At 31.5% G+C, this 18,819-nt stretch overlaps 1 protein-coding gene across 3 annotated transcripts in view; it reads right to left on the reverse strand.

Annotated features, from left to right (window-relative positions):
- adamts14 (ADAM metallopeptidase with thrombospondin type 1 motif, 14) overlaps positions 1-18,819 on the reverse strand; it is a 103,415-nt gene that overhangs the window by 24,488 nt on the left and 60,108 nt on the right. The window contains exons 6-9 of one of the 3 annotated variants that reach the window (XM_087277043.1): positions 14,774-14,921; positions 3,680-3,785; positions 1,538-1,681; positions 1,260-1,392 (exon numbers count right to left, since the gene is read on the reverse strand). In XM_087277043.1, the coding sequence (XP_087133169.1) occupies positions 1,260-1,392; positions 1,538-1,681; positions 3,680-3,785; positions 14,774-14,921 (531 nt within the window). Of the gene's footprint in view, positions 1-1,259; positions 1,393-1,537; positions 1,682-3,679; positions 3,786-11,427; positions 11,560-14,764; positions 14,922-18,819 lie in introns of those variants that run through there. The other 2 variants (XM_087277042.1, XM_087277044.1) reach the window with 2 other exon arrangements.

Here is an 18,819-nt window from a genome sequence, read left to right on the forward strand (position 1 = left end):
GGAGACATTTTTGAGTATTTCTAAAGTACTGTAAAACACTTGCTTATACCAAACACGCATGAACAGCTTCGATATTTTGTTGAAAACTTCTTTTTTTTCGTGGCAAAGTTGACATTTGCATGAAATTGCTCATTTGAAGATTATAATTTAAAGTTATGTTAATTAGGCAAGTTTTTGCATAACAGTGATTTGTTGTGTTGACAATTGGGAAAAAATCCTGAGGTGGCTAATAATAATGCCCATAAATATGTTTTAAATTTTTTATAAATAAATATGTTTAAAAAAAAAAAAAAAAAGACTTTCTCAAGAAGAGAAAATATTATAGGAAAAATACTGTGAAAATTTCCTTGCTCTGTTAAACATCACTTGGGAAATATAATATAATATAATATAATATAATATAATTAAATTTAATATAATATAATATAATATAATATAATATAATATAATATAATATAATATAATATAATATAATAAAATATAATATAATTTTATATAATATAATATAATAAAATATAATTTAATATAATATAATATAATATAATATAATATAATTTAATATAATATAATTTAATATAATATAATATAATATAATATAATATAATTTAATATAATATAATTTAATATAATATAATATAATTTAATATAATATAATATAATTTAATATGATATAATATAATATAATATAATATAATTTAATATAATATAATATAATATAATATAATATAATATAATGTAATGTAATGTAATATAATATAATATAATATAATATAAGATTTAATTTCATTTTTTTAAATTAATTTCAGCAATATTATTGAATAACATGCATATGCTTTTATGATTAACATAAAACATTTTATAAACTTTTAATTGTCTGTGTTTTAGTGGATATATTATATCAGAGACTTGCTTTGTTTACAAACAAGTGGTTCTAATTGGATTTGCATAAATTAAATTGTTACAAGTTTTTATTTCATGTGTCAAGTTTTTAATTTTATTATTATGCAAAGAGATACTCAAATGACATGACACAAATCAAATCAGTGTTTTAGTTACCACATTTAAAATCCTTCTGCATGAATTAAAAAATATATTTGTACAAATTCTGTGCAGAAATAGCAAACAAACAAAAAAAGTCTGTATATTCTGCTCATGACCCATGCATATGATGGCATTTCAGCTGCACAATAAACGAGTCTCATTATAAAGGCTTTGATCCGGAGTTTACAGTCAGAAGATTAACTAATTAGAGCACTTACAGCCGTGCACATCTTATATCCCACACCGAAGTCAAAGCGGCACTGCTCGTCCATGGAGTAATTAATGCCAGGGAGTTCGGTGAGTTTGGGCCATTTCAGCTCGAATGGGTCATCCAGAAGACAGTCATACGAGCTGAAAGAAATGTGGACTTAAGTTACAGCTCTCTCAGCCACAATAGTTGTGATTATTTCAGACACAAACATGGCGGTGAGTGTAATATAAGTGATGTTGTCGCTAATTATGAATATGCATGCTATAATAAAGGCAGGTGTCGTACTGTATATATCGGTTGAGCTCCTGCTTGCTGCAACGGGACCAGTGATATCGGTGAAACGCAGCCTGGACCAGGGGAGCCATAATGCTGCCCATACTGGTCTCATCTGAACAGCGGTTCCCCTGCCCATCATGCTCCATTCCCAGCCTGAAACAGCAACACAATACAATCACAGCTCTGTACAATAACACATAACATCTACAGTGTTCGGCATTAATGAGTTCAGCCCTTACAGATTTTTACATGCAGATGCCTTTTTCCAACTTTTTAAGGCAGTTTTAATGATGGCAGTATTCTGTTCAACAGGGGGCGCAATCGAGCAGCCCTAACCTCATGCTCTTTCCACATCCTAGAGGAAAAGTTCACGCACATCACTTATAATTATGATATGCATGCAACTTATCTGACTTATAATGCATTGGACACGCTGAGCAGTATTTCAGCCTGTTTGCATGCACATTAGACGCACAACAGATGCTTAATATGCTTCATCATTCTCCTGCTGCCACACTAAACAATGCCTCGCTTTTTCCTGGCAGAGCTTTATCGCTGTTCTGCATAAACAGCATGCAAACTCATTTATGCAGGTGACAATTGACAATTATCACTCAATTATAGCCAACACAAATTGACATTCCTCCAGTTCACAAACTGTCAGTGCATTCCAGCTAATTACAACACGAGATTATTCCACAAAAACACTGGAAACGCAAGCCAATGTGCTGCACTTCACTAGCTCTTTCCCATTGTGAGGTATATATAAAAACAGCTTTTTCACAATGAGATTCTCAACTTACAATTAAACTAGGGCTGCACAGTACATAGTTTCAGCATCATCTACATTATTAACAATAAATATGATTAACCAAATAGAAATTTGCAGACCAAAACCAATTTTTTACATTTATTGGATTCATATATTTTTTATTGTATAATATAATCAGAAATGGAATCCAATAAAATTTATTCACATTAAACTATTTAAAAATCTTTAAAAAAGAAAAAGAAAAGAAAAAAATGAGCGAGTGAAAAACCAAACAAAACCAAAAACAAAAGCACAAGACAAAAAATGAGGCAAAAAAAACAATAAAACGGTAATACTTTAGAATAATGGTCCATTAGTTAATGTATTTATTAATATTAATTATGATTGCTCTTGTAATTTTTTTAAATCATAAGTAGTTTTAATATTTATTAATCATAACTAATGCATTATTAAATGCATTATTTAATTATTATTTATTTTATTATATATATATATATATATATATATATATATATATATATATATATATATATATATATATATATATATATATATATATATATATATATATATGAATAATGTATAACTAATTGTTTTTTTGTTAGTAAACACATTAACTAACATTAACTAATGGAGCATTATTTTAAAGTATTACTGATGAAACAAAACAAAACAAAGCAAAGAAAAACAAAAAACTAAGCAAAAAAGTTAGTAAATACGTTAATTAATGGACCATTATTTCAAAGTGTTACCAATAAAACAAAATAAAAGCTAAGCAAAAATAAGCAAAACAAAAAATAAACAAAGCAAAGCAAAAAAAAATTAAAACAAAGCAAAGCAAAACAAAAAATAAAGCAAAGGGAAACAAAAAATAAAACAAAGCTAAGCAAAACAAAACAAATAAAAAGCAAAAAGTATTAAATACATTAATAAATGGACCATTATTTTAAAGCGTTACCAACAAAATAAAGCAAAGCAAAATAAGCAAAACAAAAATAAACTAAGCAAAGCAGAGCAAAAAAAGCAAAACAAAACAAAAAAAAAATAAAGCAAAACGTTAGTAAATACATTATTTAATGGACCCTTATTTTAAAGTGTTACCAATAAAACAAAACAAAGCAAAACAAAAATAAAGCAAAACAAAAAAATAAAACAAAGCAAAGCAAAGCAAAACAAAACAAAAAAGCAAAGCAAAGCAAAGCAAAACAAAGCAAAACAAAACAAAAATGCAAAGCAAAGCAAAACAAAACAAAAAATAAAGCAAAACAAAGCCAACAAAAACCCAAAACAAAAAATTCCAGCCATTATTTTGCGGCTGTCAAACTTTTTGTGCATCACTAAATACTATAATCCCCATAGAAATACTCTGTGAAACGTACACGTGTCCGGTTTCGTGCGCCACCACGAATGCAGAGGAGAATCCGTCCTCGTGGTTGAGGGTGCAGCTGCGCAGCGGGTGGCACATGCCCGTCACCGGGGCATAACCTAGGCAACAGAGATCAAAGAGAAACCATGCTGAACAGGAATGCGGGACATTCAAGAAGAGCAGGAACAGGTGAGTTTCATTAGGACAGTCTGAGAGTCACATCAGAGCATAAAATAACATCAGGACACAATTACTGCACTGTGAGGGGCCGATCACACCGAACACACTGTGCCGCACTGTGAAACATCTGGTAATCAACAGTTTCCCTATTAAGTGTGTTTTGTGATCATTTTGGTGGTGAACTGCATTATGGGATGTTGATCTCTGCTGTCCACTTTTGATGTTGAAAATTCAACTCTACAGTTTAACAAAGTGACTTTTATTGACATTTTAGTCAGTTGAAATAATATAATGCATAAGAAATAACATATAAAGAAATAAGACTGTAAAATAACAGCGTAATATACAACACCAACCCAGACATTAGCCCCTTTCACACATACACACCTTTCCAGAAAATTACCGGCAATTTTCCGGAAAGGTGTGTATGTGTGAACAGGCCCTTTTTGAAAATACTGATAAATTTGTTCTGGCTATTTTCCGGAAAGAGAAGTTGTAACATTAGCGGTAATTTGCCGGAATGCTGTGCTGTGTGAATGCAGAAGGAAGATTGCCGGAAAGAGTGCGATCACGTCTAGAACGTGCTGACGTGAGACGTCTGCTTTAGCCAATCAGAACAGTCAGACGCATTCACGTCCGCGTGGTTTATGAGAATAAAAGCCTTTGAATATTTTCCCAGACACATTTAGCTGCTGGATGTTAGGCAGATCACGTTTATATGTTCATCTTAATGCCAACCGTAACTGTAATTAATTATCGATAAGATGCTTATGATAAGCCGTTGTTTGTTTACCTTCAAGCTTTGCGTGTGCCCGTGAAACAGCCCGTGAGCGCCAGCACACACACATATCATGAACATCTCGACATGCGAAAGTGTTTCTCTACATGTTTTCATTGAAGTTGTTCACAATACTGATCATCCACAGAGTTTGTGATTTAGTCAAATGTTTACAAACACAAGCGCAGCCGTTTAGAGCTCATTTCTGGTTAATGATGTCAGAATTTACCAGTATTTTGGAATGGATGTGTGAATGCTCTTTTCCAGAAAAATCCCGTAACGTCCTCGCCTGTGTGAACAGCACTTTTTTGAATTTACCGATAAAGTCGTTCGGGAAATTTTCCATATATTTACCGGTATCACTGTGTGAAAGGGGCTAATGTATAACTTTAAACTATAACAAATGTCCAGAAAAGTCACTTTTTAAGGTTAAAAGTTGTTGGACGAAAGATCAAGACCCCATAATGCAATTTCAAAGCAGAAATAAAAAAAATAAAAATAAAAACAATCAATCACAAAATATGGAAAACTGCTTATTTACGGATATTTTTTACAGTGTGCCTTTTTTGTTTTCAAGAAGAAAAGAAGTGCACTACAGTGTTTATATGACTAGGCTTGCCCATCATCTCTATTGCTTTTTAATAATCCTGTGATATTCAGAATTTGCGAAGCTATACTCAAAACTGCGACCACTATCCTCTATCTTTAAAAGTCTTCGTAGTCCTGTTAACAACACAAAAGCAGTGCAAAAGTGCTGCACGCTGGTTAGAAATATTGCCTAACTTGACTCTGCACCAACGCCACATTTGTTGGGTTTATAACTTCTCTCTCGCAAATGTTTACTTTTTATGCCATCTCCATCTCATACATATCAAAGTTTATTAAAAGACTATATTTCTCTGCAATCATCACCTGTTGTTGAATAATCAGTTCATGAAGGCTTGATTGTGTGCATAGGTTGATCAAGGTTCTCATTAGGTTTTACACTTAAATAAAAAAAAATAATACAAGTTTTTATAAACTTTATGTTAATTATTGGAAAGGTTTACACCCATAAATGTAAATATCTCTGTATGGTTTGTACAGACAATATTCTATTCTGTTTTACTGTAACTTTTGTTGTTATTGCAGTAATAATACCAATAAAATAAATAAATGATTAACTAATAAATAATTAATTGTCAGAGCAGTGGAAACCCCGCCTGTGCTTTCATTTGATTGGATAATGAAAAAAACATGCAACTGATGTAGCACGCTTTTTATGGCAAAAAACGCAGGGCATATAAGCAGCATGTAACACGCTCGCGGTTATTAGAAAAACAAGGTGTCCCTCATTGCAAAAGACTTATTCAGTGTGATCGACCCTTTTATCAGCACTTCTGACATACAAAACATAAATCAATTCTTCAGTCAAAAAGCCAAAAACTACAGGCAGGAAATATTCGCAGTATTTACTATAATATTTTTTCTTTATTTCCTATTGTAATATGTTTGAAATAAATGTAGTTTTATTTTTTTTTTAACAATCTTAAAGTCAATATTATTGACCCCCTTAAGAATCTGTTTTTTCTGTTGTCAATAGAACAATCCACTGTTATCCAATGAATTGCCTAATTACCCTAACTTGCCTAATTAACCTCGTTAAACAGTGGTTTGTTCTGTAGCCAATCGAAAAAGATAATAATTTCTTTGAAAAATTATTTCTGTGGCCTTTAGAAGTAAATGCGCATCTGCAAGCTGATTAGCCACATTAAACACAAACACAGCACACACAAAAAAGCACAACACACACACACACACACACACACACACACACACAGAGAAACTATGGCTGCACAATATAGCGTTTCAGCATTGATATCGCAATGTGATCATTCGCAATAGTCACATCGCAGGATATGCAATGTTGAGTTATAATTATATAATATATGTTGTGTTATAATTTATCATTTCCATGTGTTTCTGAGGGCTATGCATATGTCTGTGTGTATAAGGATTTTAAAATCATTCAGCCATAATAATTTGTACCATTAGTTATTTTAATAACAATTAATTGAATGTAATCGTTTTTATTTTCATTATTTAATTACTCTACCTGAATACTGTTAGTATGTACTTTCTTTATTGCATTTATCTATTTGTTTATTATATTTATATATATATATATATATCAAATTTCCTAATGTAGTTATTCAAGACATCTGGTGAAATTGTATTCATATCACTATATATGCACGTTCAGAAATAGAGGTACAGGAGCTGTCACTGGGGCAGTACCTATTTTAAAAGGTACATATTTATACCTAAAGGGTCCATAATGGTACCTCAAAGGTACTTTTTAGGTACATTTGGGCACTAATATGCACCTTTGAGGAACCACTGTGGACTCTTTGAGAACAAATATGTATCTTTTGAAAAGGTACCACCCCAGTGACAGCTCCTGTACCTTTATTTCTGAGAGTGTACACACTACCAGTCAGAGGTTTGGGGTCAGTCTTTTATTTTATTTTTAATATTAATTTTATTTAACAATTTAAATGAAATTATTCTGTACATCAAGAATAATTTATTAAATGTAAAAAAAAAAGTTAAACTGTTAAATACTTGTTTATTAAATATTTATTTATTACTTAATGTAAGTAGTATCAAATTAAATGATTACTCTAGTCATTATTACTTTTATTAACATAATAATAATAATAATAATGACCATAATAATTAGTATTAAAGTGATTTCTGAAGGATCATGTGACTCTAAAAACTAGAGTTATGAAGCTAAACAAATTGAATTAAAATTATTGAATTAAATTATAATCTACTTTTAAGCAGTTATTTTTATAGTGCAATAATATTTCACAATTTTACTATTTATACTGTATTTTTGATTAAATAAATGCAGCCTTGGTGCGCAAGACAAGCTTATTTTAAAACATTTAAAAATCTTACTGACCCCAAACTTTTGACCGGTGTATATATATAATATATATAATAACAAAATATTGCAATGTTAGATTTTGCCAATATTGTGCAGCCCTAACACACACATACAGATGACACTCGATCAGAGATGTGCAAAGCTGAAGCCTCTTTAATAAACTGCTCATGCTCTTCAGTCACCGGACAGTCTTTGGCATGCAGAGAAAAGCAGAAATTGCAGACGCTGAAGCCAATAAAGCGCCGCTGCTTTAATTCCTGAATAAATCATTGGTAATCAATAACTTCATCAATCATGTTCTATAATACCTCTCTGCAAAAACTACTTTGCTATATATATATATATATCTATATATATATATATATATATATATATATATATATATATATATATATATATATATATATATATATATATATATATATATATATATATATATATATATATATATATATAGAGAGAGAGAGAGAGAGAGAGAGAGAGAGAGAGAGAGAGAGAGAGAGAGAGAGAGAGAGAGAGAGAGAGAGAGGAGAGAGTTTCTGTCTTGTTTATAATGCAAATATCTACACATTATTAAATCAAGACGAATTTAATATTGTTTTGTTTTTAGAAAAAAAAAGAGGTCAATAATATGTGAGTTTTATCTAAAAACAAGTGAAATAATCTGCCAGTGAAGCAAGTAAAATGCAGTTGTTTTCAGGTTGATTAAAGATTATTTTGCCTACCCCATTGGCAGATTACTTGGCTTGCTTTTAAGAAAAACTCACTTAATTTTGATTCATTATTTCTGAAACAAAACAATATTCTTTTTACTTGTCTACAAAATGCTTATTGATTTAAGAATTTTACATCAATTTGACATAAACAGACATTTTTATTAGTGCTGACGTTACATTAATTAATAAGTCCATCAATCATGTTTAATAATACCACTCTGCAAAAACTGCTTTGCTATATATGAGCAATTCCAGGCAAATGTCAACCTTGCCATGAAAAATATTACGTTTTCACCAAAATACAGCAACCGTTTCTGGGGTTTTTGCATAAGCAAGTATAATACAGTACTTTATAAATACTCAAAAATGCATCTGTTAGTGTTTTCAAACTATTATATTTGATTTACCAAAGTCACACAAGAGGCATATTCACATCTGTCACATCCATAACAGAAAGAGGTCACATCCATAACGACACTTTTTCCTCATGAATGTGAAAATATTACATAAAATAACACCAATAATTTTTGTTTTATAGTAAGCTAACTCTTCTCCTTTTGATTATCATTGTTTCTTTTGGGTTGCGCAGCTTAATTCACAGAATTTTTGCAAAGTATGTTATATGCTGTAAACTCGCAGACTTTTTTGTCACATCCATAACGCATGCTTATTTTAAAATCTAAAACATGTTTACAGATTGATATTTTTCTGGTCTCAACTCTGTGGTCAGTTGTTCTAATTAACATAAATATAAACCAAAGTTTTAATATAATGTTATCGTTTACTTTCTATGCGAATTTATGTTTTGAGTTTTTACTGCAAATGTCACATCCATAACGCTGGAATTGCTCTTATATAGTTTTGTTTATAGTGCAAATAACAAAAATATATTCTTAAATCAAGAAACAATTTATAGGCAAGTAAAAATATACTCCTTGTTTTCAGAAATACTAATTAAAATAATCAAGATATAATATAATTCATAGTAAGTCAAAATGGGGTATATGCCGAGCTAGTGTTTTTCCCATCCTGATAAACTTCCGGTGACCTGTTTTTGTGAATTTTTTCCATTTTATACGGTTCTTTTTACAGCATCGATGTTGTATTGTAGTTAAAATACATTCAGTTAAATAAACTCTGGCATTCATTTAGTTGCTCAGGCGTAAAACAAGACCGTCAGAATCGGCAGGTTAGAGCAGAAGCTCCATTGAATATACTGAGGTAAAATAAATGCTCATATTACAAAGACACGGCGGGGGAAAATGTAATTTAATGTAGTGCTTCTTGTACAATCTGAGACCCACTTTATATTGGATATCACTCAGCTAATGGAGATCGCTGATTTTGAAAGAAAACAGACCTTAAACACGCCAGTTTTTCCATTACATACAGTTCGCCGGAAGCGCTTAACACAGGTTACTGGCAAATTAAAAGTCCCATTAGCATGCTTCGGCATATACCCTATTAAGTGGGGTTTTCCTTAAAACAAGCAAAATCACCTACCAGTGCAGGCAAAAACAAGAAAATAAGATTATTTTACTTGCCTTGTTTTTAGGAAAAACTCACTTAATTTTCAAAATATATAAGAAAAGTCTTTGTGTTACTTTAATTTGACATAAATATCCAATTATTGTTTTTTAGTAGTAGTGAAACTTTAATTCAACATTACAAAATGTAAAAAATAAAAACCTTTCACTTCTTATGTGTTTTGTTTGTTTATATATTTATTGCCACATCAGCAACTCATGGCTATTTCATGGCGAAATCACACAGTATGTGTATGTACTTTAAATATTATTGTGCTTGCTATTTTAACACATAAACAAATGTGATGCATAAACTATAAAAAACACAACAACCATTCTTATAGATATCTGAAATAATAATCCTTTATAAGAAAGCACATAAAAATAAGAGCCTGTACAAGAAGATTTTGTTTTAAATATATCACTGAATGCATTAGATATTTGGACCTGAAACAAGACATAAACTCTACGTAAATCAAAAGCATCTTATAAAGTGTAGTAGTGATATTTCCATCAGCCGTGGAGGATTACTGTGTATGTTTACACACTGAGAACATCATGAAGCCGTATTAAGGTTCGCATGAGAAGGAAGCGCAGCGATTATTTGTGTTCAGATCAGAATGAAGCTCTGGAAAAGCTGTGTGTTGTGAAGTAATGCTGTAATCACAGAGTATTAGATCACATTAATGCTATGCACTGCCTCGTGAAGACGACACACACTGGATCATGCTGGGTTCTGTCACGTATTGGCCACTGACAAACCTTAAAGATGAGCAGAAAATATTAGTGTGAACCATTTATGTGGCATTTATCAAATAAATAAATAAAATAAATAAGTATTTTAATAAATACTTAGTATTATATAACATGGTGAATATAAACGGAATAACAAACTTGATGAGTTTCTGTGAACTTTTATTTCAGTATTGACAAGTGAATATTGAGAAGGGGCGGGGCTTTGTTTTATGCCCCACCCTTCATCTTTTGTTTCAGCAAACTTGTGGTTTGAGGGGCGTGGCTAAGCATATTTTACCTAATCAGAGTCATCAGAGAAGCACCGCTGATCCAATTTTCAGTGGATTGACTTGCACAGATCAAGACTAACAATGTGCAAAAATAAACAACCAAACATTTTGATCTCATGACATGCAGACTTTGTGTGAGTGTGTGTATGTGAGTGTGTGTGTGTGTTTGCAGTGGATTCTGAAGCACTATATGAACTGTTATGACCCAAACACACAGCGTAGCTTAGCAACAGCAGACCAGACACAAACAGCCAGCAGGTTTTACTGAGAGTCTCCAGAAAAATCACACCAGCACCTCAAACTAAACACACATCCATCACAAGGCAAAGCGTAAACGTCAGAAACACTGACAACAATTAAAGAGACCCGAGTCGTTTTACTCGGCGGCCATCTTTGAAACGCTAACAGCCTCATTGAAAGAAGAAACATCAAATTATCCATAACTGTTAGCCAAGCTTATGATTAAATGTCATATTTGGAAGCTCCAGTGAAATTTATCAACAACTGTCTTGTTAACAACAACGACTTAATAGCGTTTTCTGATGGACGCGATCAGACGATCAGTCAAACTATGTAAGTACAATAAGAATGAATAACTTACGTGTTACACATCTTATGAAGACCGCCGTGTCCACAATCTTCTGAAGTAATTTCCATTATTATTAAAGTATAATCCTGACGGCAAATCATCTCCCAAAAACGACAGCGACCTGTGTGTTTACAAGTTTCGAGTGATTACCGTCACGTGATTTACGTTTGAATGGCGGAGGCGGGAATTCATTGAGGTCAGGCGGGACGAAGTTGTACCTCACGTTGGTTTCATACAGATTACAGAAATGGTGAACATTTGTTTTCAAGCGTAGTAGGCTTGTTTGAAAGTAAAGATGTCAAGCTTTATGAGGATATATCTCTCGTCTCTGTGAGACTAATATTCGCTGATATTCCAGTGTGTTTGTTGACACCATTTAAAAAGTAGTCTAGAAGGGATACAGCTGCGGATACTCGCATCATTTTTGCGACACTGTACAACAGTAATTGAGGTCAATAAAATACAATTTAATACCAAAAAATTACATTTAATGGGTAAGTTAATAAATACTTTTTGTTATAATTACTGTTTTACATTACTGTGATGGTTTGGTTTGGGGTAGGTAGACGGTAATAAAATAAAAAAACTGGGCAACACGGTGGTTGGCACTGTCATCTCACAGCAGGAAGATCGCTGGTTCAAGTCCTTGCCTGGCCAGTTGGCATTTCTGTGTGGAGTTTGCATGTTCTCCCCATCTTGGCATGGTTTCTTCCGGGTGCTCTGGCTTCCCCCACAGTCCAAACACATGCGGTACAGGAGAATAATAAACTAAATAGGCCATAGTGTATTTGTGTGCATGTGTGAGTGTATGGGTATTTCCCAGTACTGGCTTCCAGCTGAAAGGGCATTCGCTGTGTTAAACATACTGTGTGCTGGATAAGTTGGCAGTTCATTCCGCTGTGGCGACCCCTGATGAATAAAAGGACTAATTTGAAGGAAATGAAGGAACTTCTGGCCATAGCTGTATCCCATCTCGCAATAACCCGTTTAAAGATACCGTGAAGCGCTCTGAAATGTGGATTTTTTTTTTTTGATATTTGACCTAATCTCAACTGAAACATGATGAGAGGGCGGGACATAGAGTAGCTCCTCCTCTTTTAGAAAAAAACAACCAATAGAACAACTCTTGGAATAGGAGTGATTGAACTTTATAGATTTATACACTAGATATCGCATACAGACCCTGAGCATTCAACAATAGTGCCGCCATATTGGTACAGTGCTCCCAGTACAAATGTCATTCAACCGCACTAGTCAAGACAGTGTTACTACGTGAAAATGCTGGATTTTGGCGCTGTCTATGGGTGTAGTAACGAGCAAACAAAGAAAACAAAGCACAAATGCAGAACATTTTAAAGGTAAGATTTAGTTTTTTATGTTTTTGTATGTTCTGAACTTTTGTGTTCAACAAGTAACGTTATTGATGATAATACAGTCATTTACTGCATTCACCATAAGGCAAAGCAGCTCCAACTCACACTAAACACTAGGCTTATGCTAGTTTTGTTGAATAAAATCAGCAAACAATGCAAAAGAAATATGACAACGAGATGCTGCGCTGCCAGAAACTTGTATTATTGTCGGCTAAAGTTAGTGAAAGAGTCGTTCATAACGGAGATTCATTCACAAACGAATCACTCCCTCCGTCAGTATGAGCAGTGAAAGCAGGAGAGGAGCTGTGTTTCAGGACATGATTAGATCAAATTTAACAGGGAGGGTGAATAGTACATTTCCATACACACTAACACAAGCTTTTTGTCAGGAATGGCCGTGCGGTCACTGATCCATCAATGTAGAAAAGTGATGTAAAATAAAAGTTTTCGTAATTAAAAAAAAAAACTGCATACTGACCTCCAGGAAAACTCCCGATCATAGATATATGTGTATATGTGTATATCTCTGGCTCTGAATGGCCACAGTCTTCCACTGCAGCTTGGTCCCACATTCATTTTAAAGGAGCGCTACCCTGTACTAAAATGGCGGCTCTATTGACGCATTCCTTCCAATAGACAACAACAGGATAGGCGACATCTAAAGTATATATCTATGGTAGAGCTTCAGTGCATCAAATGAAAAACGAATGAGGCGGGGCAAGTCAGACACTAGAGAGCATTTGATTGGTCAGAAGATTTGATGAGAAACTGCAGTATGAGGTGACATGAAAAAATACATGACAAATGGAGTGTGTTAATATCCTGCAGACGCTCAATATTGTCTCTATACTAGTGTATTATTGATAGTGAACTGTCGTTTTGTTGTCTGCATGACTAATGGTGTGTGTTAATATCCCGCAGACTCTCAGATTATCTCTATATTAGTGTATTATTGATAGTGAATTGTCGCTCTGTTGTCTAAATGTCTAACGGTGTGTGTTAATATCCGGCAGACGCTCAGATTATCTCTATATTAGTGTATTATTGATAGTGAATTGTCGCTCTGTTGTCTAAATGTCTAACGGTGTGTGTTAATATCCGGCAGACGCTCAGATTATCTCTATATTAGTGTATTATTGATAGTGAATTGTCGCTCTGTTGTCTAAATGTCTAACGGTGTGTGTTAATATCCTGCAGACTCTCAGATTATCTCTATATTAGTGTATTATTGATAGTGAACTGTCGTTTTGTTGTCTGCATGACCAATGGTGTGTGTTAGTATCCCGCAGACTCTCAGATTATCTCTATATTAGTGTATTATTGATAGTGAATTGTCGCTCTGTTGTCTACATGTCTAATGGTGTGTGTTAATATCCCGCAGACTCTCAGATTATCTCTATATTAGTGTATTATTGATAGTGAATTGTCGCTCTGTTGTCTACATGTCTAACGGTGTGTGTTAATATCCGGCAGACGCTCAGATTATCTCTATATATTAGTGTATTATTGGTAGTGCATTGTCATTTTGTTGTCTGCATGTCAAACGGAGTGTGTTAATATCCCGCAGATGCTCAGATTATCTCTATATTAGTGTATTATTGATAGTGAATTGTCATTTATTTGTCCACATGTCTAATGGAGTGTGTTAATATCCTGTAGACACTCAGATTATCTCTATATTAGTGTATTATTGATTGTGTATTGTCGTTCTGTTGTCCACATGTCTAATGGAGTGTGTTAATATCCTGCAGACGCTCAAATTATCTCTATATTAGTCTATTATTGATAGTGAATATCCAGTTTTTCATCAACGTGTCAAACGGAGTGTGTTAATATCCTGCAGACGCTCAGATTATCTCGATATTAGTGTTTTATTGATAGTGCATATCCAGTTTTTCGTCTCCATGCCAAAGGGACGGTCAGGTGTGTGTAGAAGCACTTACTCTGCACAGCGGCGATCGACAGAAACACTGTACCTTGCATACCTGCAGGACCAAAGTCTTGCCTGGTGAGGAAAACAGCGTGATCGTGGTGCTCGGCGTGCTGAGGGTCCTGCTTCTGCTGAGAGTTCGCCCAGCGGCACACCTGCTCCAGACTGCGGGACGGGTTCCCACGCTCGATCAGACTGATGGACTAAACACAGACACACACACAATAAAATACTGACACATATCTGATGGATTAAATACACACAGAGTAATACTTTTTGTACTATGCATTTTATCATTTGATTTTGTGCTTTGTATTTGTAGAATTAATTAATTAAGTAATTAAAATGTTTAATAAGATGAATAATAACAAAAAAATATAAAACAATATATATATATATATATATATATATATATATATATATATATATATATATATATATATAGTGTTTTTCATTATTATTATTATTCTATGATTTTTTATTTGTGTTTTTAATATTATTTTTATTTATTTATTTTTAAATCACTTTATAATTATTATTTTATAATATATTTTATTCTATATATTATTTTTATTATAAATATAAAACATAAAAAAATAAAATAATAAAAAAATAATAATAAATACACAAAAATAAAAAATAATAAAAATAAACAATTAAAATAATTAATTAATAATACAACAAAATAGATAAATTAAATAAATATTAAATAAAATAATAATAAAATAAAAAATATTATTACATACACTGACATAAAATAATAATAAAACAATGAAATACTTAATAAAATAATATAAAATAAAAATAACTATAATAATAAATAAAATCTTAAAAAATAAGATTAAAATAATAACTAAATGAACAAAATAACATAAAATTATTTGTTTTAATAAAATTCATTCATTCATTTTCTTTTCAGCTAGTCCCTTTATTCATCAGGTGTCGCTGCGGAATGAACCAACAACTTATCCAGCATATATTTTACACAGCTGATGCCCTTCCAGCTGCAACTCAACACTGGGAAAGCACCCATACATGCTCATACACACACTCATACACTATGGACAATTTAGTTAATAAAGTCCCCCATAGCGCATGTGTTTGGACTGTAGGGGAAACCAGAGCACCCGGAGTAAATCCACACCAACACGGGGAGAACATGCAAACTCCACACAGAAATGACAACTGACCCAGCTGGGACTTGAACCAGTGACCTTCTTGCTGTGAGGCGATCGTGCTACCCACTGCGCCACCGTAACACCCATTAAACAAAGTGCATGCACACATAAATACAAGCTCACACACACACACACACACACACACACACACACACACACACACGGAAGACTACACACATGCACATACACTGAAGACACAGAGAGTACAGTCTCTCTCAGACCAGAACAGCTAGTTCAGGTGGTTCAGAGAGTGAGTTTGATTGACAGCTGATCTCAGACCTGCTGAAACTCACTCACCCACACTGAAGATTCACATTCAGCTCCCCTGACAGACAGAAAGAAACATCATATTCAAACTAATGCATTCACTTGCAAAACTTTTATGTGCTCTGGAGAAATGCTGGCTTCAACCACTTACAGAATATATGCATTCAGCTCAGAAACTTGCATATTCAACATTTGCATACTCAACATTTGCCCTAATCCAAGACATTTTGCATTAACAAGCAACTCTTTTTTGTTAATTTATTTTGTTAATTTTTATAGATTAATAAAGGGACTAAGCTGAAAAGAAAATGAATGAATGATTCATTCAATGAAATAATTAATTAAGTTAGTTAGTTAGTTAGTTAGTTTGATTAATTAATTAATAATTTAATCAACTAATTAGTTAATTAGTTTGGTTGTTTATTTATTTATTTATTTGGAAAAATTAAATTAATTAATTAATAAATTATTAAATGATAAAATAAATAAATAAATACATTTTTAAATGATTAAATCAATAAAAAATTATTAATTAAAAATGAATTAATTATTTTTTTAATAAATTATTTTTAATTAATATTTTTATTTAATAATTTATTTAATGAATCATTTAATAATCATTTAATAATTTATTTATTTATTTAATCATTTAATAATTTATTTATTTTTATTTATTTATTTATTCATCTATTGTTTATAGATTTTTATTTATAAATTAATTTGTTTATTTTATTTATATTGACTTGTTTTTTATTTTTATTTATTCATTTCTTTACTTGTAATAATTTATTATATATATTATATATTATATATATTTTTTATAATTATTATTTATTTATGTTGGTTGTGTTTTTTATTTTCACTACTTTATTCGTTTCTTTATTTTTATTTGTTTATTTATTGTAATTTATTGTTTCACTTCTTTTGTTAATTATTTTAGCATTTCTTTAAGATACGTTTATGTTCCTACACACACACACACACACACATGCATGCATATACTGAGGATACACATTAAATAGGTTTTCTATTTCAATAAATTTATCTTCTGCTTGTTATAGATGTTTTATAAAAAGCAGATCCTATAATAACAATAATCAACATCATCATCATCACATGTTGCATATTTTCAGCATCATGCAGCCTTTATTCAGGACATTATTTTTCTTGTTAATGAATGCTCTCACAGCAATTTTCCCACAACACATAAACACATCTGACGTTTGGATCTGATGAAGTGTGTGAAGATCTCTCTCCAGCCATAAACGTGTGTGTGAATGCAGTGTGTTCAGCTCTTCTCTGATACTGAAGTGTGTTTAACAGCTGGAGCTTCATCAGACACAAACACACACACACACACACACACACACACAGATCTTGAACCACTGCTGAGGTGCTCCAGATGGAGAGTTTTTAGCCAAAAATTATTTCACACATTGATTTAAAGGTGCACCGAAATTTGACAGGCGATGTTGATACTTTAAAAGTATTTTTCTACTATATCCTCCTTTTTATTTATTTATTAATTCATTTAAATTTTATGTTAATTAATTTATTATTTTTTATTGATCTGTTTATCTATTTTTATTCATTATTTTGTTTATTTATATTGAATGTTTTTTATTTATTTATTTATTTATTTATTTATTTTTGTTTCAGTATTATTTATTTGTTTATTTAATTTAGTTTTTTTTAACGTATTTATTAGTTTCATTTTATTTATTTTTTGTATTTGTTTATTTGTATTTATTTATTTATTTATTTATTTATACTGATTTATTTATTTTTAATAATTAATTAATTTTAAATATTTATTCAGGTGGCGCAGTGGGTAGCAGTGGGTCACCTCACAGCAAGAAGGTCGCTGGTTCGAGTCCTGGCTGGGTCAGTTGTCATTTCTGTGTGGAGTTTGCATGTTCTCCCCGCATTGCCATGGGTTTCCTCCGGGTGCTCCGGTTTCCCCCACAGTCCAAACACATGTGGGACTGGTGAATTGGGTATGCTAAAATTGTCAGTAGTGTATGTGTGTGAATAAGTGTGAAAGGATGTTTCCCAGTGATTGGGACTGCTTAAAACATATGCTGGATAAGTGGGCGATTTTGTTTATTGAATAAGTTATTAATTAATTAATTAATTTATTTATTTATTTATATTTATTAATTTATTTATTCATCTATTGTTTATCTATTTTTATTCATCAATTAATTTTATTTATTTTTTATATAATTTATATTGACTTGTTTTTCATTTTTATTTATTATTTTCTTTACTTGAATCAATTGATTATTTATTTTTTATAATTATTATTTATTTATTTATGTTGATTGTGTTTTTTTCTACTTTATTTGTTTCTTTATTATTTCTTTATTTATTTTGTTTATTTTTATTTGCTTATGTTGATTTATTTATTTTTAATAATGAATCAATTTAAGCAAATTTATTATTTTTTGTTTATATTTTTATTTATTTGCTTATTTCTCTATATTTTGATTTGTGTATTTATTTATATTTCTTTACTATTTATTTTTATTTTTACATAGTGTGCATGTTTTATATTGTGATGCTGTTCTGTATTAAGTTTGAAAAAGCTCCATAAATAAAATATTAATTTAAAAGGACTTTTTCTTTTAATAAGATTATTTATGCACATCAGTAG

Source organism: Danio rerio, chromosome 12 (assembly GCF_052040795.2).
Source record: "Danio rerio strain M-AB ecotype USA chromosome 12, GRCz13ab, whole genome shotgun sequence".
In the NCBI taxonomy this organism is placed as follows: domain Eukaryota; kingdom Metazoa; phylum Chordata; class Actinopteri; order Cypriniformes; family Danionidae; genus Danio; species Danio rerio.